Raw genomic sequence first — 27391 nt, forward strand, 5'->3', positions numbered from 1 at the left:
GATTGTAATATTATTTAATAAAGCGTACAAGCAGGTATTTTGTTACATGAAATGTCACAGATTACCTTTGCATCTGGTAAACCCTAGTGGGCGAAGAATTGCACTGTAATAATTATAATAATTATTCTTAGCTGTCTGTCAGGATCCGTAGCAAAAAACATTTACAAAATAGGCAGGCAGGCAGGCACATACATACAGTGGATAGATGGATAGACAGCCAACTAGCCCTTGGGTCAGCTCTGTTCTTCCACTGGTTTGTCTGAGTATCATTTACACTCTGCTTCAATCCATAACATTGTACTGCAAGTAGAATGGTTCAGTCCACCTACGTCATTGGCTCTCTTGTCTAGTGAATGACTATATTTTCTGAGCACATTTACATTCACCTAAAAATGAGAGGATCTCAGAATCAGGGCTGGTTGATCAATCCTTTAGTTTTTTCCCCTTTTATAGACCTCCTTCCATTTCTTTGCTTCTCCTCTTTTTTATGTTTATCTTTCTTCAGAGGATACTACAGCGCTCCAGGCAGTGCTAATGGGTTGCTTGTTTGCTGCTCATTTCACCTGCAGTGTGCCACATCCCATGAGGCCACTTTCTCTAAGTAGAAGGCTATTATTGAATGCTGTTATCCGTAGTGTGTCAATGTTTTACCAATCCAAGATGACCAACACATTGGTTCTAAATGTGGCAGCCATGCTGGAACTTTAAAACAACTCTAAACGATTTACAATACCTTGTAAAACAGACACCTCCTGCCATGTTTATTTTATCATTGCATGTACATGTCTGCCATGCTTAGACAGCAGCAGGTTTTATTTTTTCCAATTATATGCTTTTAAATGATATTGCATACGCTATTGAGTGTGTGTGTGTGTTTCACTGAGGTTATGTCAGTGGATGGATGAACAGATGCATGAGTGCAAAGGTAAGTGACAGAGTGCATTCCTGATGACTTATTGCATACATAAATCCATAAACGACACAAAAGGTGCTTTCATTCATAAGCCAGACCTATTGGCATTGCAAATACTTGTCTTATTTCTTTCTCAGTAGATCACAGCTTGTATATCTTCAAGCTAATTCAGTATCCGCACCATCTCTTTTCTTTATACCTAGTATCAACTGCAGCATTTCAGTTAACCCCACTATAAGTGGCACAATTAACACACCATGGTAAGGGTGCCAAGCACTCAATGGCAGCTGTATAACTGATACCATCACAGTGACACCCCTTATGTTACCACTGTCACAGAGTCAACATTTCAGAATAACTCCAGTTACAGTGTCAGGACTGCACTTTGGATACTACATTGGTGTCATCACTTCAGATCTGTTTAGACAAGCGCTCATTACCTATTGCACACAAAGTGTACCCACCCGGGGCATTCACACTCAGCTGGATTACTTTTGATTACCATCTGTCATTTGAAAGTTTGCCTGTTTATGCTTCACAATCAACTGTCTTTGGAAGCACGAAAATATTGCCCTTAACCCCAGTACTGTCATAGCTGGGAAGAAGAGGCAATCACAACACGTCAATTCTCTCTTCAGAGAAAACAAACAGCAGCAGGGGCATCCTCTTAAACCTCAAACACAAATGACAAGAAACAATAATTGTGGAAAATGAATCCAGTGAACATCCAATCAACTAACAGCATCATCCTGCTCTGTGCCAATGAAAGATAAATACATCACCACAGGAGGCTGCTAGAAGAAACCAAGAACCGCACAACAGTGGTGTCTGATACCCTAGTCCAGGCACAGGTTTTGAGCATGGGGGTATTTTCTTTTGACTCCCGTTTCTGACTTTTCTCAGGCACTACTGAAAATTCAAAACCCTCAGAAAATTCAAAAGTAGCAGCACCCTGAAGTAGGCCTGAGTGACATGCTAGCACCTTAAAAACACATAACTAAACATGGTGCAAATAATATGCACAAAAGGTTGAGGTTGTGTCTAACACAAATGAGAGAACAGGAAGACCGAAGAGGGACACAACCATAGAATGTAACAAGCACTGCTACAGCCAATAGGTCTTGCCTTTTGGACCTTATAAGTGTTTAGCCATGCAGCACATTGCGCTGGGTGCTGTCCCGACAGGGACAATGTAGGCAAGCCCTGAGGTACACGTAACGCAAGAAAGGGCAAATTTGGCACGGAAAGCTCATGCATGCACATTACACCTAGCTAATTGCTGTAACTGGCGTTTGAGCAGACATAGGATGTTAATGGAAATAAAAGGGGCTTAACAGAATGTCAATTGTGTCACTAAATTTAATAAACATATCTGCCTTCACCTTGCAATAAATTCATGTGCATTCACTGTTTCAAAAGAGCATGAACATAAGAAACCTAGCAATATCTTTAGGAAAGCCCAGCATTCTTTAAGCACAGGGCTGCAGATACACTCTGGCAGGTAAAATAATGTCATTTTAGGTGTTTAGAATAGGGGGAGTCACCCACCTAAAGTGTTTGCATATATCAATACTACTACTGGTACCCCACGATATTGCGGGACTCATTGGCTGCAACCACATACTATTATGACTCCTTCTTTGCATTGCATGGCAAGATAAATGCATACAGAGATGATGTCTTGTTTAGGGGAGTGAGGGGAGTTGTTACCTTTAGTTTACAGTGTAAGTATTTTAAATACACAGCTCATGATGATATGCTTAACGTACTACACCGTCAAGGGTCCTTGTAAGGTTGAATATTATATACCATTGTTAATACGTTTGATACTGTGAAACGTTTTGATATCTAAGCCTCTTCTAAAAAGAGGAAGGTGTCTGTACGTTTTATTTTCCTTTTATATTGAAAATGCAATATAGTCTGTGTTAAAGTGTTTGCATACATGAGACCATTTTTTTAAATCACACTGGCCAGGTTGCTGCAAAAAGTTTGAAGGTAAGTCAGTGTGCACCTCCCTAAAGTTCACAAGTGACTTTTTATGATAATAAGCATAAACAAGGACTTCTGTTTATAATCTCCTGAATCAGGTGGTCTACCATAATCGGATTAATTTATGTCAAAAACCTGTAACTACCAGAATTAGGTTGTTTGAAATAAAGACCAGTCTTCCATTCTACTTCCTTGGTTTAACATGGGGACATCTGGTAATTTTCAATACATAACCATGGAAATGCACATAATATACACCTCCATAGCTAAACAGGTACCATCCTAACAAAGGACAGTATAAAACTGATGCAATGCACCCCCTTGGTTATCTATAGCGCTGTACGCCAAGAACCTTATTGGCTACTAATCATACCTCACACTCCTAAACTTTGGACCACGAGTTTTTCCAAACAGAACAGTATTTCTCTCCAGCCAGCTTCTAATGGGAAACCGTACACTGCTTCTTTCTGAACTGTGACTGCCTGGACTTCCACTACAAGGGCCAGTAAAGTCTGAAACACTCTATTACACTGTGGACGATTAATGCCCAAGTGGCAGCCCTTGGGTCAGCAGCTGCCTTGTTTGATGTGGGTACAAGAGACGTATATCTTAAAAAAGGAGCTTGAACCAAGCTGAGGGTCGAAATTCGTCACTGCAGGAGGTGGTAGTGCCAATATCACATTTTCTTAAGCAAAAACCATCAAAAAAGGTTAATTAAATAACGGGAAAACGTTACGTACCAGCAGTATTTACCTATGAATAGGACCCTTATCCTAGGGAGACACTACACTGCAAAGATTATTTCAAGTTAATTAGGTTGTTAAGAATGGAAAATGGCCTTTTCATAAGGAGGAGAAATAGCTAGGTCAACAATATCCCAATTAAATAAAATTGGCCGAGCATCAATGGAATGTAACACTAACCTATTTATAACCCAATATTTGAAAGATGGCAATACAAAGATGCAAAAAGTAAAGGACAAAACTTGAAAACAAAGCAATAAGGGGAGGCCTTGCATCTGTCTGAATCCAGTGTCATGTTAAGATGGCCATTAAATTCAGAAATAACTGTGTAGTACGTTTTTTCAGAGAAGCCTTCGCAGAGGCGTATTTGTTTAATTACTTTGACGGGAGGCGGGGCTCAGAATTTGGATTCCGGCTTTTATGTTCATGGTCACTAGAACACGTTTTATGTTGACGCTTTATTGGTGTACCCATTTGCCACGAAATACGATCCTCTAAACATTGATGTTGAAGTAAAATGTGATAGGATGAAGCTCGACGGGCCAAACCAGGTATTTGCATGTAACCAAATACCTTTCTAAGCCTGGCAGGACACAAACGGAGACTGGCTGAGTTCTGATGTAACAGACCCTCCATTTTACTGTTTACTCATAAGTTCTAGGTTTCAGCACAATGGTTTGTGATCATCAAAACAACAGCCAATAGTAGCTTAAGACCAGAGGGTGGAGGAAAGAATTCTTACAATGGGAAAAAGCTTCATCGTTCACCCAGTGGGCTGGGCATGGTCCCTTAGAACGATGCACACTGCAGCCCCTTCCACCTGGAAGAGCCACTTGGGTGCCTGACAAGGTGGTTAGTGTAGATCACTAGCAGGGAAATTTGCAGTCAGGTGCACTCATCCCACTGTGGAGTCCTTTGAAGTTAAGGAAGGTATAGTGCGGCCAACCTTTCATCTAGTATTGACTCACTGGAGAAGGGTGGGTGCATGTGCGAGGAAGGACAGTTTTGGGGCTTGCGCAAAGAAACACTACCAACAAATTAAACAGACAACAACAGAAAACAAACAAAAAAAGTCCCCCAAAACGAACACCAACACAGAAGCATAAAGATGCCCGTAATTGGGCAGTGCTCCGTGGGAGTAAACAAAACACAAAAAGGGAGGCCAAAGATAAATGATTAACCAAATAGCAAGAAAACATTTTTGAACGACATTCGAATGGGACCAATAAAAAGGCAACGGGTGGACTGAAAGTCCACGGAGTGAATGCAACATGTCTTGAAGTCACGGCGCTTGCACTGCCTAGGCATGACCTAACAACAGTACCAGTGCAAATGAGGCAGGGTCCTTCATCAGCACATCTTTCAACAGGAGAAATCAGCAAGTGTCCCATCTATATGAAAAATTCACTGAAAGCACTGAAAGCACTGAAAGAAAAACTAGCCAGTGCAATAACTTTGAATATAGGCACAATTAACAATTGCAAAAGATAAAAGGTGATTACTTGGTGAACAAACGCAGGAGGAAAACGTAATCCTTCATTCTTATAAGCAGATATAATCAGACCATGAGCAAGAAAAGAACAGGGATGAGCAACTAAAGAGGAATAACAACTAACGTAGGTAGGATGAGAGATGGTAATAATGACCATCCATGAAAGGAGCTGTAAAACCTTCTGCAAACTTGCAACTTGGAGCACAACTTGCTGGACCTGACCCTTTTGAAGGTCATCCCCAAACACTTTGCTTCCTTCCTCCTATTTTTTCTGACCAGTTTGTGTCAGCTTTAGGACTCTGGGCACTTTATGACTGCTAACAACTGCTAAAGGTCATATGCTGTCTGTCTAAATTGTACTGGTGATAAGTTTATCCATGACTGGTATATTTGATTTACTAGTAAGTTCCTAGTAAGTTGCGCTAGAGGTGCCCAGGGCCTGTAAATCAAATTCTACTAGTGAGCCTGCAGCACTGATTGAGCCATCCACATGGGTAGCCCTGTAAACATGTCTCAGATCCGCCACTGAAGTGTCTGTATGTGTAGGTTTGAGCTGCCAATTCGACCTGGCAAGTGTACCCACTTGCCAGGCCCAAACCTTCTCTGTTACTACATGCAAGTCCCACCTAAGGTAGGCCTGAGGTAGCCCCATGGGCAAGGTGCAGTGTATTTAAATGGTAGGACATGTACTGGTGTGTTTTATATGCCCTGATAGTGAAATACTGCCAATTTCACTTTTCACTATTGCAATGCCTATCCCTCCCATAGGTTTACATGGGGACTCCATTTAAATAACTTAAGTGCAGTTTCCCATTGGAAGCAGATAAAGATTTGGAGTTTGAGATTTCTGAGCTCACAATTTAACAATACATCATTTGGTAGAGTTGGTTTTTAGATTGTCTGTTTGAAACTACCACTTTTAGAAAGTGGGCATTTTCTTGCTTAACCATTCTGTGCCTCTGCTTACCTGTGGAATCCACTTCTGGGTCAGATTGACAGTTGGGCTGTTTGTGATTTCCCTCCAGACAGTGACACAAAGGGAGCTGCAGGGTGTCCTGCATATCCTGATGAGTCTTCCTGGGATAGAGTGGGGAGGGAGAAGCTGACACCTGCACCTGAAAGGGCTGTATCTGTCCTTGCACAATGCAGTCTCCAACCACCCCCCTGGAGTGTGTCTGGGGCCAGGCCTGGGCAAGGCAGGATCTCATGAACAACAGAGTTTCATTTGAAGTTTGCCTACTCCAAAGGCATAAATAAGTATAAGTAGAGGACCCAAAACCACAGACTTTTAGAACACTTCTGGATCAAGAGGAACCTCTGCCAAGCAAAAGACCTGTAGGAGTACTGCCCCTTTGCTGTGTGTACTTTGCTGGGTTGGCCTGCAGTTGCTGCTTCTGCCTTATAGAGAACAAAGACTGGACTTTGCTTTGTATCCCGCTTGTGAATTTTCTCCAAAGACTTAAAGTAGAGCATGCCTCCTGTTGGAAGTCTCACGGATACCAAAGGCTTCAGGTTCATCTGCCTACAGCACTGGGAACTGTGTGTTTTGTGGTGCAACAGAAGAAAAACCATCACAACGCCGTCAACGACACTGTGACCTGACTACGCTGCACAGAGCCGTGCCCCGCTTCACAACCTGGTCTCACAGACGCCGTCACTGAGCTGCTGCATGCACCATGACCTGTGGCCCTGCACTCCGCATCACCTCACTCACACTGCAGTCTAGGTATCCCCGCCGCTCTACGCTGACACCAATGCCGCTGCCTGCACCATGGCCTGAGGACACCACTTGTGAGTGGTGAATGCACCGCAGCCCCGGCTCACCAACGCCATCAACTCCAGCATCGTCAACAGATGCCCCTGTCTGCACCTTAACCCATGGGCAGCACACAGAGACAGCACTGCGTCGTACCGCTGCCTTGGGCCTATTGACAACAGCGCTTCAGCAACGGCAAAGCCGCTGCCCGCAACACAACCTGGAGACACCGCACGTCACACCACAGCCCTTGCCTCACCGATGCTGCAGGACACTGTGACCGATCCGCTGCCTGCACCGTGATCTGTGGGCACCGCACGTCGTATCCTCCTGCTTCGCACCGCAGCCCCAGCCCCTTCAACGCTAGCACTCCTGACTTCGTCATCTACCCAGAGTTCAATCGGCAACGTGTGCGACTTCAAGGGCCCGGCGACCCCTCCACCAACCTCTGGAACCGATGCCAATCAACACCTGCGACCCCGCACTCTGGATCTCATTGTGAGGCTCACAAGTCCCTACATTTCCAAGGTCCTGCTTGTGGGTCTTCCAGACACTGTAGCTGGCCTGCGATCCAGCGGTCGGCCTGCACTGTTGGATTTGTTGTGAACGATGCCGTGATATCCCCAGACGGACCTATCGACTTCAAGCAACTGTAATTTTAAGTAATTCTTGCAAAATTCATATCTTTATTACTGTATGTTGGATTTTTCTCATTTAGGTCTTGTTTTACACAGATTAATATTGGTTATGTTTCTAAAACTGGTGTGGTGTCCTTTTGCAGTGTTTTCACTGTAATTCTGTGTGTTATGTACAAATGCTTTACACATTGCTCTGAGATAAGCCTTACTACTTGTGCCAAGCTACCAAGGGGGTGAGCAGAGGTTATCTCAGCTGGATATCTCCCTTACCCTGAACTAGAGAGAGGGTACTTACTTGAACTGCCAACTAGAGACCCCATTTCTAACACAAATTATTGAAAAGGTTACAGTTTTCCTATGTAGCGAGGCTGGATGGACAGTGCACACCACTGATCAGACTGCGTACTCACACTGTGACAACTAAATAACTCATAAGCAGCCTTGCTACAGAGGTTAGGACTTTATCCCTGGAGGCAGATTAATAGCACAGGAGATCATGACTAAAATCCAGGACACATTATTTAATTTCATTACAAAAAATTTATTATCAGAATCCTAGAAAAATAGCTTGATTGTTCACATTTTAACGGACCACATCGTCTGGCTGAACTAAGTGGGTACAGATATCATTGCCTGCATCCAATAGCCTGTGAGAAGTATTCATAACAGAATATAAATATATACAGATATGAACTAACCCTATTCTCCACATCCCCATCTAACTAATACTGAAAAGTTCATTATATCACTGCAGACTCAGGATGTGTACCATGCTCTATCTGTAGTTCCAACGAATGCCTTGCATCTACAACACATTTTTCCCATTACAACGGCAAACTGAAGGAAAGATTATTCTTTCATAATTAGCCACTTTTCGTATGTGAACTACTTGGTAACTACACGAGAATTAACAAACAGATGTAAAGCCCCATGCCTAATCTGTACATAGTGGAATTCTTTACCATGTGGTAATCTCTCTTAAGGGTCTCAAAATATTTAATGCTTATGGTTAGAAAGCGGGTCTCTAGTTAGCAGCAGTATGCACCCTGTCCAAGTAGGGACCACAATCGAAGTCAGGGTAAGTCAGTTGCACTTCCTAAATTAACCTGAGCTCACCCTCTGGTAGCTTGGCGCAGAGCAATCAGGCTTAACTTAAGAGACAAAGTGTAAAGTATTTTTGCACCACAATAGATACCGTAACAGTGAAAACACCACAAAAAGACTACAGCAGTTTAGGAAAATAGAGGATATTTATTTTACTTATTTGAATATGACCAAAACAACAAAAATCCAATACATACTGATCAAGATATAAATATTTAACGAATGCAGTATACTGCCGTTTTAGAAGAGCCTGCATGCTTCTATTTATGTATTTACGGTCCCCTTGGGGGTTTGGTAATGCTTTCAAGAGTAGAGCGATCCACAAGCAGTTTTTTAAATAAAATTGTTATGTGTTCGATACAGCAGGTTGCGAGGAGCACATGGCTGACAGGGACCTCTCAGATCCGTTTGCAAGTGTAAACAAAAAAAAACAAAAAACACTTCCACGAGTCCACAGATTGTGAAAGCAGCTAGCTGTCAGGGACCATCCGAGCAGTATTTATAAGCAAAAAACATATCTTCACCTGAGGCAGCAACTCTGGAGCAAGTCTCAGACAGTGTTGATCTCCAGTCTGGGGCGCCTGTGGCGGTGGTGTGGTTGTGGCTTGCCGCGCTACGCGGCTGAGAGTGACTGAGGAGGTGCTCACGTAGTCGCTGTTCCAGGCGTTCTAATTTCTCTGGCAACAGGGAGGGAAGAGGATGCAGCACTCGGAAGAGACACGCTGGGCTGGATCCAAACTCCACTCGAAGTAGTTGCTGCTTCTGTTTGTTGGAACTCCACTGTCACTCAACAATAGAGGGCAGCCTCTGGGACACAACATAGCCCTGAATGCCACGCTCCTGTGTAGACTGGGGCGGGGTCAGCATGAGTTTAGGTACAAGGAGAGCCAAACTCTGTAGGTGGACCGTTAGAGCTGACTGCCCTTGGGATGAAGTGCCAATTGATGCAAGGAACTGGACTCACAGATTGCAGTGTCTGGCAGCCATGCAGATGTTGCTCAAGTCTTTGATGGCCCTGAAACTTTATAAACAGGGGGCAAGCCAAAAAGCTCTGAGTTACCTAAGTACCTTCTTGAGGCTGCAGAGATACGTTCCAGTATTTATCACTGCAAAAGGTAGCAAGTCAGCACAGCATAGCAAGCTGCAAAGTGGCAGTCCCTCCTGGCAGCACAGCTCCTCATCTTAGTAAAGTCTCCTCAGGACCAAAAAGTGAACTAACTGGTGAGGTTTGAATTCTAGTTCTTATACCCAACGGTGTCTTTGAAGTCGGGGAGACTTCAAAGAGGCCTTTGAAGATCACAAGGCCCCTTACTTTCCTTCCAGACTCCAGACACTCTACTAGGGGTTATACAGCCCTTTGCGTGAGGAGGGTCACAGCTTTCTTCGAGTGTAGGTGTCAGCACCTCCCTCTCAATCTAGCCCAGGAAAACCCATCTGAGACCAGCGGCGGCTACTCCGCTAAGCCAGAGGAGTGTCGCCCAACTGGATTCTAGCAAATGTAAAAATAAAATGATGATAACGCTATGTATAATTTTATTTTTCCTGGAAGTAAGGGGACGAGGCTGGGCTGGAGAGGGCCAGAGGAGGGATATGTGCACTATACAAGGAACGTCTGTTTGGCCAGCCATGTTGGGCTGGCACACTTTGCATGTTCTCTACCAGTCTGTATTGAACAGCCGAGTGGAGAACATGCACAGGCCCCCAATCTGAGAGCCGAAGCAGGCCGTCAGACCAATCACGACGCTGCTGTCATGCTGGTGACAGCAGCACTGTGACTGGCTGGGAGTATGTGTGCTGCCGGGAAGAGGACGGACAAACCGCGTCTCCCAGAGGAGAAGGCAAGTGTTTTTTTTGTTGTTTTTTTTTATAAATTATTTTTCAACACCCCCCTCCCCCATCACCCCTGTTCAGTGGCAGCCACCACTGCCCCAGGTGTGTATTCAGAGGTGGGCAGAAGCATAGAATGCTTAAAGTAAGAAAATGATGATGTTCAAAAAGTAGCATTTTTAGACTTACAAATTAAAATCAGATTCCATCATGTGCTGTGATTTTAAATTGTGAATCCAGAGACACCAAACTCCAAATTTCTATCTCTTCCCTATTGGAAATTCCCCTATAAGATGTTTTAAGGCAATTCCAAAGTTAACCTATGGGAGAGATAGGCCTTACAATAATGGAAAACTAATTCAAGAGTTTTTCACTACCGAGACATGTTAAGCTAAAAAGTACATGTCCAACCTTTTAAATACACTGCACCCTGCCCTGAAGGCTAACCATTGCCAGCTTTAGGGGTGACGTGCAATAAAAAAGCAGGGTGTAGGCCTGGCACTTGTGTACACCTGCCAGGTTCAAATGGCAGTTTAAAACTGTACACACAGGCTCTGCAGTGGAAGGCCTGATAAAGGCTTACAGGGCTAGTGAAGTGGGTGGCACAATCAGTGCTGCAGGTCCACTAGTAGTATTTAATTTAGAAACCATGGGCATATATAGTGCACTTTACTAGGGACTTACAAGTAAATTAAATATGCTAATAGTGGATAAGCCAATATTACCCTGTTTAGAGTACCGAGCACCTGCACTTTAGCACTGGTTGCCAGTGGTAAAGAGCCCAGAGTCCTAAAGCCAAGAAAAAAGAATTCAGCAAAAAGTGGAGGGAAAAAGAAAAAGGTTGGGGAATGGCCCTGCAGATAGGGAAAGGTCCAACACCCATCTCTTTAGGTAAGTCATTCAATATAGTGCAACACCCATATATCTCCATTTGGAAGATGAATTCCCATCTAGGATGGTCGTAAATTTTATGTTACACACTGAGTGGTAAATGCTGAGGCAAACCAGGGGAAACTCATTTTTAAAGTCAATCCACCCCACAATAGCAATGTAGCTCTGGTAAGTAGTAGCAAAGGCCAAGCTATGATACATACTCTCCAATCATGCAATTTTCCATATGTCTGTCCCTAGAAAAACCTGAGCTATAAAGCACAACTGCTTCTCAGTTTCTGATTTCTCCTTTTCTAAAAAAAAAAAAAAAATCAGTTGTGAAGCCTTGGATTCACTTGCAACATTAGACAGGTCCAATCTCTCATTCCTTGGTGGTGTGCATAGTGCCAGTCTTACATTTATCAGTTTTATCCTTGGTCATGTTAAACACCTTTTGGAATTGTTTAAGACTAATAGTGATCAACGTTAAGGGCAGCACGTGGAATTAGAGCAATTTCTTGGAAAGCACTGCCATCAAAATTACTTCTAGCATTCGTATCCATAGGAGTCCATCCTATTGTCAAGACTGTGAGCCCTTGTTACTCTCTAGTGACAACTACCCATAGTTATCTTTGTCCATGCATTCTCTTGTATCCTAACAGATAATTTATTGAACCATTTGGCATCAAAAAGGGAAACGTGCCTGTAAATCTTGAATCTGATCCGGATCACAGAGATATTTAGTACTTGTGACCTCTGGAGGTTAACTCTAAACCAAGACACCTATCCAAAGATTAGGTATTAGAGGGAAGAGTAGAATGCTTAGGGACAGTCGATAAAATAAGCACGTTGTCTACATACACAGAGAATTTGTAATTATTCCTCGCTACATCTCACGCACCCTCAGATTTTTAAGGATTCACTCCAAAGATGTCCACGGTGAGAGCAAACAGCAGGGGAGATCAGGGACACCCTTGTCCTGTCCCTCTGCAGGTCAAAACCGATTAATGTGCCCACACTGATCCATATCATGACTGAAAGTCGCTGTGTGCGACCACAACCCAGTCATGAAACCCTGGATGAAAGTCCAATGTATCAAGCATGTCACTGAGAAACTGCGAGTCTGCTTGTTTTTTTTTTTGTTGGTTTTTTTTAGTTTTTTTTACACAACTGTTTTTATTAGGGATTCTCATTAAACAGAAACAGCGACATGGGCGGCCCCCTAATATGTATAATTGTGCAGGTTAGAACAATAGCATCAACAAGAAGATACAAATGATTGGGGTCCCTGACAATCAAGATAGCAACATGAACCGCAGGAAAAGGAGATAAGTATTCAGGTCGGTTGGCTAAGGAAGCCAGGGGGCTGGTGCCCAAGGTAAGGGGAGCACAGGTGAGGAGCCAGATAGCCGGGGTTCAATGTGGACAGGTCTTCATTTCAGACAAGCTGTAGCGAATCATCCAGGAGGGTGTCCCAAGCGCGGGAAATAAGAGGCTTGTGAAGATGTCAAACATTCTCATAGTGCAAGACCTCCCCCTCATCTCTCCCCCAGCGTCGCAGCACCCATGCCAGGGCCAGTCTGCTTAGTTGACAAATTTCCCAGAGTCTATAAAGAGCAAGAGTACATTCTTTTGAGTTCTGTGAATGTTATTAAATATGTGCATTTTTTACAGTATCTCCACAATGCCTGCCAAAGGCAAATTCCAAAACGGTCTATCAATTGCTGAAGTACTGGCCCCAGGTGTAAAGTTAATATATTTGTATAGGTCTTTGCATCAATATTAAGCAAGTATGTTGGAAAATATGAATTCCAAAGATTGGGGTCCATTCCTGGTTCATGACTCACAACCACATACGCTTCTCTCATTTTGGCAGGTAATATAGAATCAGAAAATAAATAAGGCGCCTCATCAATATCAGGTAAAGGGGTATGCATAGTATTTTATAGAACAGAGTGGAATTACCATCTGGACCTGGCAACTTGTCCAATTTTTAACTGAGCTATTGCACTCATCACCTCATCCAGCACAAATTCCCTCTGCCTTGTAAAGATTTAATCTATTGCTCAACTTTTTAGCTCTGTGTTTAAGGGCCACCAAGTATCCCACCTTGTTACTTCTGCAATAACAGCTCTAGTTAATCCAGTGCAACACATACTCCGCCCTATGTCAGGTGCCTTACCCTGAGACTTACCCACTAAAGTTTTTTCTATATGTTCACAGAGATAGTCGTCTTGTGTACTGCTACAGATCCAAACCACCTGCTCTTCTAGCCCCTCGCTGATCTGGCCCTGCCCTGGTCAGAAACAAGGGCAGCAATATTACAGTTCCACTAATGACAAACATCAGGGCCTCTGCCTTGTCATTTTGAGGTGTATATAATCTTTTTATTGCCTCCCATACGATGCCTTACATCTGCCTAGCGTACCAACAAAATCAAGGAGGCGTTTGAAGAAAGAGGTCAAGTCTGAATACAATTTCTGTTTGCCACTGTGATATGGGTACAATCTACTTCTCTAGATGTTGGATGTAAAATACATCGTCTAGGAACACTTCATCCAACTACACCAGGCAATGCACCGATATACATCCACCTGTACTCACCGTAGTAAAGACGTGACTTTAACTCCGTCCATAACCTTGTCCTTCCTCAGACTATGCATCTCTCAGAAATATTCAGTATATATGCATTTGTAGTTTTAAGAAACTTATTTTGATCCAACACAGGCATGTGTATGTTACATATCATGTAAGTGCCCTGCCTCATCCTGGCTACAAGTGTCCAGACAGGTCTAGCATCTTTCAAAACATCTTTTAAAATCTTACTCAAGCATCCCTGACCAATTAGAATCACTACTACCCTGGTAAAAATGAACCTTGTGTCCTTGAAAGGTTAACTCGCCTTTCTCCCGGGTCTGCCGTAGCAATACCTCGTTCTCTTCCAAGAAGTGCAAATTGTAGGGATAATAGGGTGGGTGTCACCTCTATGGTTCCCGAATCCAACCTTCCTTGGTCACAGGTCTGAGGGCTCCTGTTAATGCCTGATGTAGTACAGAGTTCCCTAATGAGGCCTCTAAAAGTCCTTTAATTCATATGTTGTTTCATTACAACCAGTTTCCAGAACCTCTTCCTTCAGCTGCATATCCATAGGATGCCTGAGCAGGGTTTGCCTAATTCTCCGCATAGGGTGTTGCTCCTCAGGTCTATTATCAACCTTCTTTTTGAGCTAACACCCTCTTAAGTTTAACAAGGTTAGGATTCCCTTGAGTTCCTGGAAGGGTTATTTGAATTCACACCTTATAGTGCTCACTTCATTCTCAATTACCCCAATAAACTGCTGCATAAAGTATGGGGTAATGGCCACCCAGTCACTCTCACAGTTTGCTTTTCCAGCAGGGGTTCTGGGGTCGCTTTATAGAGATATGTATCCTTCTCTTCTTTTGCCTGGAGTGCTTCCTTAATGGATGGTTCCCCTCTACCTCTAATGGATGCAACTATGTTTCTACTCAGTGCCCATTACTCTTATGAACCTGTGCTAAAACCTTCAGCTATCCTTGCCAAAGAATTGGTGTAAACAGAGTTTTTATCACTGTTGTGCAGCTAGGAGACTTTTCCTCAATGGCAGGTCTAGAACAGTCCAAGGGAGCACTTCTGTATCGACTTATGATCAGAGCGTTCAGTTTGACTATTCACCCTAAAAGGAGAACAGCTAGGTCCTACTCTGTCATACTACTGCAATTAGCAGTGGCAGAAGGCAAGTCATGTTTTCTGTAGCCATGTTTCACATCCCACACTACAAAACTACTGACTCGCACTACTATCCGTTCTCAACTCAAGAGGCCAAGGGTGAAAATTCCAGGTGAAATCATCCACTACCATGTGTACCTTAATAAAATTCTTCACAAAGTGCTGTGCATTGGGGTCTCCATCACTCAACTTCCACCTATGGAGTTTGCAAAACAGGCACCCCAGCTCTAACCAGGAACGCAATGCATACAGACAACTGTAGGAAAATTATGTCTCAGTGTCTCCAAATGCATACCCTGCTTGGGGCTTGCTGAGAAGGGGATTTTCAGGGAAGGGGTCCACATTGTTTTTACTGTTGCAAATGGCTTTAGTCCCAACGCCCCTTCAGAGGGGACTCTGCTGTTCCACGTGTCTGGGGGCTAGGCATGCCCTCAAAAGGTCCCCCTTCAACACAGACTAGGATTACGTCAAGAGCCCAAGATGTGGGCAGACCTAAACTTCATGTGGGCTCACATCCACAGGGGTTTCACTGTTCAAGGCACTGCAATGCAATCGGGGCAGTCATCACAACTTCCCCCTGTGCTCTCTCACCAAAGTTCTGCTGGTCAGTAGATCACGTCTTCATCAGCTTGGTCTCAAAGTACATGTTCCAAGGGCCCAGCAGGTCAAAGAAGTACTTCTGATAAGGCTAAGATGAACACATCACTGTGCATGCACCATCTTTTCACTCAAACCTCATATGTGCAATCTTCTGTTCTACAATAAAGCCACCTCCCCTCAGTCTGTGTGCCTACTCAGACACCTTGGAGGAGTCTTCGCTGCCTCTGACTGAGCCACACAAAGCCACACAATGGGTTTGAGAACATGGGACTGCGCAGAAATAATGTCTTTCATCGAGGCTCAGTGGACCATTGGTCAAACACGGCTACTCATTCCTCTAGCTTGGATTAAATCAGTGGTTTCATTGATATTTCTCACAGTTCCGCAAACTAGCAATTTTGGGGCATGGCTGCCACTATATCAATCAATGTGCCCAGTTCTTTCTTCATCTTTGTCAGGATCTTCATGCAGACTATCATTTGAGCATCCTGCTCTTATGGCTGAAATGCTTTGAGACCTACCTCACTGCCCTGATCTCCACTTTGTTGACAGGTAAGCTAGTTTAGGCAGGAGCAACAAGCCACAGATGTGTAACTCCTTAAGATAAGCTTCAAAACCCATAAAAGAATAGGTTGGCCCAAAAAGATGATACTGTTGTTCTACGAGAAATGACATGCACTTTTCCAAATGCAGAGGGCTCGCAATACCGTTGGCCTCATTGAAGCTACTGAAAGTTCAGCTATTCCTGAATAAGCCCCATATGCAAGCACTGCTGTCAAACTGGGTTCATGAAGATATGCAGCCTAGAGAAGCTCTGGGACTGAATGAGACAAAGAAAGGACATGAGCTTGTGAACTTTTTCTGTGAAAGGGTAGACCTTTCCTTTGACAATGACACTCCTGACACCTAGAAAAACAACATCAATTGTATGATGACGCCTGAATTCTGCTTCTGTTAAGGGTATGTCCCAAGGCAAATAGTACTTGCATAGTGTACCTAAATGCTTGTCAAGCTTGAACGAACAAAGATGCTCTGATAAGCTTATCACCTAGATTCAAGCACACAGTCAGTCCATCTCAGCATATGGGCTTCCACCACATCCGAGGGTTGGTCTAAGGCCTAATAGCAGAGCCTTCAAAAAAGAGTGATGCTGACACAGCATGCAGCGCCGATACCACCAGTGAGTGGAAGGTCTGGGATATTAAAGTAATCACCCTGAAGATGCCGTAAATAGGTGCATGTTGATGAAAAAATGATTTATTGAAGAGTGATCACGCAGGAAACTTGCTTCTTCAGGTATTTACTGGGTGCCAACTACCACTCTTTTTCAACACAACAAAGAAACTGGAATAAATCCCCAACCTCTACTGCACCACACACACAGCTTCCGTGGGTGCTTTCCCAAAGTAATTTGAGGATCTTGCCCTTAAGCTACATTAGGTGCTTGTAAACCTCCTTCCTTGGTAGATATGTAAAAGCTTTCCATAAATTCTAAGGTGTGTCTGGACTTGATAATGTTTTGCAACTATCTTCCCCTTGTTACCTACTACACCATGTGACTACATCACTGAACCCTGACCTCCTCCCCCCACCTTCCTTTAAAAGACCTGCAAGGTTAAGGGGGCAGAGAGAGAAATCTGAATACAGCCTCACATATTGATTTTGAGAAGAAAAAGACCAAACTCTTCCCCACTATATTTGCTCTTTCTGGGACTGCTCCTAGTAACAGGCCCGTAATGGCAGTGTCTAACTTGATGACAGAAGTGAAAATTGTCTTCTTGATATGAATGGCCACTTTGCAGAACTTGGCAGAAGAACCTGGGGGATCATGCTAAGCCCAAGAATCTAGTGGAGTCCGTTTTTATAGCTTGGAGAGCCTTATCAATCTGCATGCAATATACATTGTCTCCATCAAAGCACTAGTCCGTCATTTTCACATTAACCTATGGTCTGAAAGAAGTGCTCTTTTGCCAGCAAAATCTTTATGAAACTGCCACAGTGCTCTTTTGCTTTGCCAGGAATATCTTCACAAAGCTGCCACATTCCTTTTTCGCAGAGAGTAGCAGAGGCTGAATTCAAACCGGCCTCAGGAAGAGATGAGGAGGCAACTTGTACACCCTCAAACATCCTTTGCCTTTATTCTGTACTCTTATGGTAATTTTTCCCCACAAATGCAATGTTGTTGCGCTGATGCCTGGTCTGTATATAATGATAAGAGAAGAGGAATTAGCTACTCTAACATTAGTGACTTTTAAGTTATTGACTTTTGCCTTCTAGAGCACACTCTGATCCCGGTCTCAGTGCTCTTCCCAAATGCCTCTGCATTGCTCCTCGTGTCTGCTGCCCAGCTGCAGCACACAGGCCTGCCAGTTCGATCCCACGGTCCGCCTGGACTGACTCATCACCTTGTATAATTGCTGTCATGGAAAATGATTTTTGTAAAGTGTAATTATAGTCTTGTTTTTCTGGACTCTTAGTTGCCCCCTTCTGTTTTGCCTCCTTGCTGTGCTCTGTTGTTGACTGCACTTTGTCCATTTTTTCCTGCTGTTTTCTCCCATCCAAGGGCCTCCTGCCGCCCGGCAAGCCCTTCCCATGACTACTCATGGAGGGGGCTGTGCAGCCACACCACCGACAGGCCAAAGGTAAGCCCATCTTGGACCGTGCCCAGTAACCGGAACCCTGGCCCTACTCACCACCACAGATACTCCTCTGCAGATCTCCGTGCTCTTGACCCTGGACACTACTGCTGCCTCGCATCACCCCATAAAACAAGGGGACCATTCACATGCATCCACTGCTGATAATCCTCCATCCAATGACTGACCACCATCATTGCCACCAACGCCTCGCCATTCCCACAGACCGAGACAGCCTCGGAACAACTCAGGTGCATCCTGTTCAACGTTAGATCACTCTGCCAACAAGCAACTGAAGTCTGGGATACCATCTCCACCCTCACCCCTGAAAAGGCCTGGCTCACCCCCGTCTCGGTCCGTGACACTGCCACGGCACCACCCCCCAGCTACAAAATGAAACGCAGCAACCACACCAAGAGGCACGGCAGCGGCATCGCCATCATACACAAGGAAGCCATCACCAATGAGGAAACACCACCCATCATGGAACATATGAACTTCCAGCTCCACGTCAACATTACCACCAAAGGCACCGTTGCATACAGGCCACCAGGACCAATAACCTGCCTCAGCCACACCCTCACTGAATTCATCATCCTGCTTGCAATTGAATCAGAGCACTACATCTTCCTGGGAGACCTCAACTACCACCTGGATGAACCCATTGACACCACCTCCACCAATCTACTGGGAAGACTAGACAACATTGACCTCAAGCAGCTCACAGGCCCGACCCACAAAGCAGGACACACGTTGGACCTAATCTTGACATCCAGAAACAGAATAAGCTACTGCCTCACCACGGAACTCACGTGGTCAGACCACTACACCGTACACATCACCCTCACCGGATCCCACCACACTGCCCCAATCCGCCACAGCGCCCCCTCCCACGGCTGAACCAAGATCACTCAGCAGCAATTTCAAGACTCCCTCAGCACCTCACAGTCCAATGTCACACCACCAATTTCTAGACCTTAAGGGCCGCCAACCTGGTCACCCCAACCACACAAGCCAAGACCCATAGAACCACCAAACAAGCCAGTTGGAACACCCCAGAACTCAGCAAATCAAAACGCGGGAGCAAACAACTGGAGAGAAGATGGTGCACTAGCAAGAACCACCCTGACTAAGCCATCTTCAAAACGGCCCTCAACGACTACCACTGCCAGATCAAATCTGCAAAAAAAGAGGCCCTGACCAGCCGGATCGAGAACAGTACCAAACAAACCAAGGAACTCTTTACTTTCTTCAGAGAGTTTGCCTGTCCATCAGCCATCGAAAACTCAATCCCCCCCTCACAAGACCGACCACTTCCACAACAAGACAGACATCATCTACAGTAACTTCGATCCCCAACCCTCCGTCCTCCCCAGCATCCTATCAACCTCCACCGGCAACCAACCGCTCACCTCATGGGAACAACTCAGCACACCAAACACAATCACACTCATGAGCTCCATCCACTCGGGAGCATCCACCGACCCCTGCCCCCACAGGATCTTCAGCCACGGAAGAAACAAGATCAGCTGCTAGCTCACCACCTCAATGCCTCATTACCCACAGCCACTTTTCCAGAAGTCTGGAAACACACAGAGATCAGACCGCTCCTCAAGAAACTCTCTGCAGACCCCAGCGAACTCCAGAATTACCACCCTACCTCTCTGCTCCCGTACCCCGCTTATGTCCTGGAGTAGGCCATCAACCTCCAACTTATTGAACACCTGGAGAGAAACAACCTGCTTGACCCCTACCAATCAGGATTCAGATCCAATCACAGCACTGAGACAGTTCTGTTTGCAGCAACAACAACATCCACACACTGCTCGACAGAGGACAGCAGCCGCCCTGATCCTGCTTGACAGCTCCACTGCCTTCGACACCATCTCCCACCACACACTGATGAACTGACCACACCAGATTGGGATCACAGACCATGTGCTCAGTTGGATGGCATCCTTCCTTACGGGATGCACCCAGAAAGTCCACTACCCCTCCACTCACCCCACAGGTCGAGCACACAATCTCCGGTGCGCCCAGGGATCCTCCCTGAGTCTAATGCTTTTCAACATCTACATGAAAGCACTTGCGGACATTGCGAGATCGCACAACGTCAACATTAGCTCCTACGCTGATGACACGCAGCTCATCCTATCACTCTCAACAGACCCCAACAAGACGAAGACCAACTTCCGCAACTGTATGAAGAATGTTTCCGCCTTGATGAAGGACAACTGCCCCAAGCTCATCATGGACAAAACAGAGGTTCTGATTTTTGGCAGACACTTAACCCTCTGGATTGACCCCTGGTGGCCAGCAGAGCTCAGACCCACCCCCACACGAAAAGATCACAACCATGGCATCATTCTGAAAAGCGAACTCACCATGAAACGCCAGGTCAATGGCATTTCCTCAGCCTGCTTCCACACATGCTCCACAAGATCTTTAAGCGGCTCCCGATCGGCACGAGGAAGACAGTGTCGCAGGCTCTGATCACCAGCCGAATGGACTACGGCAAAGCACTCTACGTAGACACCACCACCGAAGTCATGCAAAGGCTCCAGACAATCCAGAACATAACTGCCAGACTGATCCTCAACCTGCCGAAGAGAACCCACATCAACAAGCACCTGAAGGATCTCCATTGGCTCCCGATACAGAAAAGAGGCCACTTCGACTCCTGACCCATGCCTAAAAAGTCCTCCATAACCAAGTACCCACCTACTTGAACCACTGCCTTCACCTCCAACAACCAACCATGAACCTCTGCTCAGCCCACATTGCCCTCTCAAAGATACCACGCATATGCCGCTGCCGCGCCAGAGGACATTCCTTCTCCCACCTCACTGCCAAAGCCTGGAACGCCCTCCCAATCCACTCCCTCGCTGACCCACTTTAGAAAGGGACTGAAAACTTGGCTTTTTGAATAAACAACTGCAGCAAGCGTCTGGATACCCACTAAGGTGACAAGCTGTGCTATAGATAACACCTGACTGACTGTTTCTCATTTGATGCCATTATTATCTTGAGAGACACTTCAGTATGTCAGAGGGTTCATAAACTTCACTGAGCAGCAACCTAAATAACCAAATGATTTGCTGATTTAGGAAGCAAACAGGTGGTGTGGTTGGAGCCTTGTACCAATTTTCTAGCATCAATGTATTCACAGGTGCAAAGGTGGGTTCTTTTTGTGGGAGAGGAAGCTGGGCTTTTCTGTTGAGGAGACTGAAAAGCAGAATTTTGGGAACACCTATTTGATTAAACTCCATCCTAAGTGTCTACTTTCTTTAAGAGGACAGTACCTTTGAGCAGCTCTGGGCTAATGTCATCTGTCAGTCAGTCAAAAGCATATGTTTATTTAGACCTTAGTCTTTGAAACAATTTTGAAAACACAATATCACAATAAAAATCTCCAAAGCAAACAATTAAGAAACAACACATAAAAAAACAATAAAAAACCCAGGTCAACATAAAAACCTATATGTTCTAAAACACTGTTATGCATGCATTAAAAACAAACTCCAACTGATTAGTTGGTTAATCACAGTTTGACCTTTTAAAGGTATCGACAGAAACTAAGAATCACCCATGGCAAACATCACATCTAAAAATCTCATATCAACCAGTAACTCAATTGCTTGTCCCCCATCGGTAATATTATATTTAAAAAATAGGCTTTAAAAATATCTTCTCTTGAGGTAAAAACCACAAACAACCTAAAAGGACGTGGGCTGAACTTCCTCTTATGTTGAGTCCACATTGGCAGATCTGCTCATTTAGTAGGATATCATGATTCCCTGACATTAACAACTGGTTTATTCTGCACCGAAATGTTAAGAGACTGTGATGCATACTCATATTTGGGAGTCTCTCCAGATAGGGAAAGGTCTCATCGTTCTTCCATGAGCTTAGTAAATGAGAGACTAATCACTTATTCCTCAGGTAGGTGAGATCCTCATCCCTTAATACCTGCCTTAATGTTCTTTTCAACTCCACCTTACTCACTCCCATCAAATCAGTGCCTCCTACAATATTTATTTTTAACCCCCTGGTTCATGTCTGAATCCTTCCCCTTACTCACCGGGCCCGGGATAGCTCGTTTTGCAGTATATCCTTTGTACGAAACAGGGAGATTTTCGATATTTCCACACTATCTAGTCTTATCGAAAATGTTATTATCTCTGCATATGCTAACTAGTGTCATCTGGAATAATGTAGGAGTCCCAGTCTGATGCCCTGAGAGCAGCTTGATTTTCTGACTGATACCCATCACAGCATCCTTTTCCCTGGCATTCTCCTTTCTCAGCATCATTGCCGACATTATCTTCATCGTTCTCCTCATAAGCAACTGAACATTAGCGGCGGTTTCTCATAGGGGAAGCGGGCGTTGACCCCCTGCCTGCGAGCCATTATATCTCACGCATTATGCCGGCGGACGGGAGGTGTGCTGCTGCGAGGTGCAGTTTATTGCAGGGACCAGCTGGGCTGCAAACCTCGCATGTCAGGCTGGCTGGTATTTTGCTTGAGGCCAGCCTGACAACCGAAGTTCAGGCTTTCCCCATCATCGCTGCCCGCAGAAAGCACAGTGGACTTCGAAGAGTCGGCCCGCGGGTGTGGAAAGAACATAAGGTGATTATTTGAGCCCTGTGTGATGTAACTGGTACTCGTATGAAGGGCTCCCATATTTTCAGATCGTGTTTGTGCGATGTAAATACTGAGAAAGAAACATTTAACGAAGCAGCCAATGATGCCTCTAACGACCTTGCGACAGGTGTCCAGTATTAAAAAAAAATTAAAAAAGCAAAACAAAAGTGTCTCCAATAAAGGCCCCACCGTTTTCGAGAGGCGCAAGCCACCGCTGCTGAACACCATGGCGAGTCGGAGCTAGAGGCACAGCTGGTTACATTCAAGGACTGACCACTGGTGGTTGAGGTAGAGGTTTGCTGCATACACAATGGCATTCTGAGGAAGAAATTTCGAGGCTTACGTTTGAATTATGCCCTACAACAACATCATCATCTTCTTAGTCAGCCTTTAGGTTCCCGCCTGGGGCTTACACTGGTTTTTGTAAGAATAAGTCTGGTGGCTGCAATCGAATGGTGATAAGAGACGCTACAAGCTCCGTGTCAGGGGGGCAGTAGGGACAGGGAAAGTTAAAAAATAATGAAGCTAGCGCAACCAAGGAGGCGATAACAGATATTTGCACAGCTAACGGACATTCAGTAAAGGTGAAGAATGACCGCAGAATAGCGGACAAGCCAACAACAGACAGTGGAGCAGAGCACAACTGCACAGCCAGTGGAAGAGCCGAAGCTGAAGCAGCGGAGGACTCAAGAGATGGCAGCATGACCGCAAAGGGCAGAAGGAGAGACAGTCAGCTGGATGCAGACACAGCTCACGGGGGAAAGGCCTGCGGGACCGACTGCTGCACTGTTGAAATTGCTGACAGCCGCGTACTGAAGGCGGGAAGAGGATGCACAACCAATGACTCAACAACCAGACAGTTGTGAACCTCGCTGATGTGCAGGCTAGCCTGTTGGCAGCGGACCTGTCTCCCATTTAACGGGAATATTGATGTGAAGTAGGAATGACCCTTTGGATGTCGTTCTGAAAGCGCGGTGACTGCGACAGCAGCTGAAGAAGAGGGCATCACTGAAGACAGATTTTTGGCTGTAGATTAATTTGGCTGACAAGAAGTCTACTTCTTAGTAGCAGACTCGAAATTTCTTTAGCCACTTTTGACTCCTTTGCTATGGATTTCGTTTTGGAGTGAAAGGGAAACGTTTTTGCAAAGTGGGAAATGAAGTGGCAAATTATCTTCTAACAGGACCCGGGCCAGCCTCCTTTTCTGACCCTTTGAAGTCTTAGGAAAGCTTGTGAGGCACATTTCACACTTTTGTTAGGTCATGTTCATGGTGAAAACAGTCCCTGGTTTCTCACTGAGACGATCTATTGATGGCAGGATAATTCCTATTATTGTTGGTTCCCACAAATGCTGTAGCTCAAGTAAACATCCAAATAATCACGGACGTTGGAATGATAATGAGATCCCTGGCATGTAAATCATATATTAAAATCTCAGATACAAAATCCTTTTCACTTTGTTAATAAAAGGATCATGAACGACAAAATATGTTTTCCTCATTTATGCAAACGAAATATTTCTTAATGCAGAGTCTGCCATATACGCTTGACAAAATAGTGGGACTGGGTCCCAATCTGGCATCAGCAAAAAGCAGGAGGGGACCCTTTAGGACATGATAGGAGATGCTCCCCTTTAGGTCAAAAGTAGTATCTCAAGTTTTGTTGATTGTTGATGCAAAGTTCGTGTTTAAACCTCTTTAGCCATGTTTATATGGCTATGTTGATAGTTTCAAGTTAATAATGCCTTGGATAAAACACTATTGGATATATTATTAGTCTTACTTCTACAACTGTGTTTTGCTGCTGAAAAGATGGGAGCAAATTAACCTCATATAGCTGTTGGGAATGGGTTATTCATGTGTGAAGGTGCAATGAGCTTACCCTGAAATGTTTCTTCAAGCCTAAATCTAGTTCACACTGTCTAGGTGACAAACATGACGCTTGCATGCAGAAGATAAACTCCCTTTGAACGTGATGGTCATCACGTTAATGCAGACTTAAGGCAGGTGCATTTGTTTTTTTCTCTTTGATCCACTCCTCAAATATCTAACTGTACAATTTTAGCAATGGTGGTGTTTTAATTTGGTAATTATATCTATCATGTACTTTACTGGTTTGTTTAAAATGCAAATAAAGATATTTGTGAACATAAATTTAGCCATATAACCTAATATGAGAAAAGAGTCCCATCACTTGAAGTGAAATAGAAAATCTAGCAGTGGGGGCCTTGAGGTCACAGTTTGGTCACATAATGGTGCTGTTCGACTACACATAGCCTATGACTGATTGTAAAGTGAGCTGACAGTATCTGGACGCTGGTATACAAATAGTGACTACTGAGGACTCCCGCCATGACAACAGGAAGTATCAAAGCAAATGAATGTATCACAGAAGCAGTGAAGGAAAAAATCATTGTAGTGGATGCAAAAGATAAACTAAGTCGGTGAACACCGAGACGGTTATACACCTCTGAGACAGATAAATCTAAATACTCTAAAGTATCAATTAAAATATGAAGATGACATCAAAGAGAAGATGCCTCACCAAATCAGCAAATGCAAAAATTACGGAGAGCAGTATCGCAGAACAGTATTGCAGTAACTTTAAAGCATGTGGCAGCATCATAATGTCTTGCTTTGAAAGGCTGTTAATACCTCTATCAGACTACAGTCATCAATTGTGAGGGGCTCAAGGCCCTAAACACTCATGGCAAAAACATTTGGAATTGGTAGAAGATAGAAGAGAAAAGAATGCTCATGGTTGTGTGTTTGCATGGCTCAGCAATCACACATTAAAAGGTACTTAACCACTCAATGTAGCCACGCACACACACACAAATATGTGATACTATGATGGATGCGCTATTGATTTCACTCTGTTAAGATGCACAACATTCCCATTTGTATCAACGACATAGCATAACGTAATCATTCAATGGAAAGCCATTTGTGTAATGAACGCTATCACCATGTAATCAAAGAAGTAAGTCTAGTTCAAAGGTGGTCAGACATAAATGTGGAATTCATCCAAGAATTGTATACTACCCTGAAGCTATCAGACCTATATGAAGTTGAGAGATGGGTCCATTAAAAACCCTTTTCAAATTTGAAAGACTTTGCTCACCTTCTCCAATCATTGTGACTCCTATTGACATGCCCATGAATTTACTTTTTGTCCATACATGTGCATTAACACACATCTTCCTTTCTGGACATTCTGCGTAGAACCCTGAGACAGGGGGGTGATGGGACACTTGCTCTGCGAGAAATCTCACAGAGTAGCAGTCTGAATTAGCCTTACTATCTGACTCCTCTGAGTGGCTTTCAGTCGGCAAGATGGATTGGGATATAGAGTTGCTTGAGTTTGGAGATTGCACCTTTTCCTTGGGTATCCGCCAGGAGCAGTGAAAGGTCTCACCAATGATTGGATTGTATGGTTTCTTTGCTATGGCTCCTTTGCGGCCTTCATGGAACGAGGTGAGGTAATATTCCACAAAACGTATCATTCTCTCCTCCGGGCTTGCACCGTTAGTGATTGCAATGAAGAGGTTTGGGTGAGACATAAAGTCTGCATACATTTCCAAAAGCGAACGCTTCTCCAAAATAAATGTGGGAAGAACGACCTGAAAGAAAAAAATGAAAATGGCTTAAAAGTTTGGGAATAACAAATACTAAAACAGGAAAATTACATGTTAGAAATTTAATGCAACTGCAAAAAATTACAAAGTACAATGCAGTAAAAGATACCATCAAAAAGCTTAGGGTTGTGTAGATATAATGTACTTTCATTTTTAGTTTGAGCACAGAAGTGCATAAGCACTGCTTTTCTGACGTCTTAGTATCTTGTGTGGGCTTTTAACCACACCCACCTCATGCCTCTCACGTTCACTTGATCATAGGATTGCCTTTCAAATATCCTTTATCATCATTGATAAATGCTTTACGTTTGTCCCTCCTTGGGGTGGTTTTGTTACTGCCTTGGGGACGGACGCTGTTACATGGATAACTGCATGTTTGCCAATATGTTTGACTGCGAGCAAACTTTTTCCTTTTGTGTGTCTCCTTCGCAAACACGCTGATGGTGCTCTGAATCGGGTTGTTTATGTCAACTGTTTTACGTTTCAATTTAATTGGCAAGAAAAGTCCAGTTAGGCAGTTTAGTTGGGTATTTCTTAGTTTGTAAAGCTCTTGGTCCTATCAGCAGTCTAGTTGCTAGGCGGTCGGTTGAGAGCACATGTTGTTCCTAAAAGTCTATTGGTTCAGTAATGCCTGGTTGCGGAAGACCGGCATAACCACTTTTATTATTATAGTGTAAAAGGCACACACAAACTCAAACTGAAAATGAAACAGTAACCCTCTGCCTGGCAGAACAATGGCCGCCGCTAGCGACACTGCTACTCACACTAGCATGCATCTATATTAACTCGTCGCCG

At 44.3% G+C, this 27391-nt stretch overlaps 1 protein-coding gene across 1 annotated transcript in view; it reads right to left on the reverse strand.

Moving 5' to 3' along the window:
• Nucleotides 1-27391, reverse strand: part of OSBPL11 (oxysterol binding protein like 11) — a 242558-nt gene that overhangs the window by 33733 nt on the left and 181434 nt on the right. Inside the window, exon 9 of the mRNA XM_069224292.1 lies at nt 26083-26581. Coding sequence (XP_069080393.1) covers nt 26083-26581 — 499 coding nt within the window. The remainder of the gene's footprint in view (nt 1-26082; nt 26582-27391) is intronic.

This window comes from Pleurodeles waltl, chromosome 3_1, assembly GCF_031143425.1.
Source record: "Pleurodeles waltl isolate 20211129_DDA chromosome 3_1, aPleWal1.hap1.20221129, whole genome shotgun sequence".
Lineage (NCBI taxonomy): Eukaryota > Metazoa > Chordata > Amphibia > Caudata > Salamandridae > Pleurodeles > Pleurodeles waltl.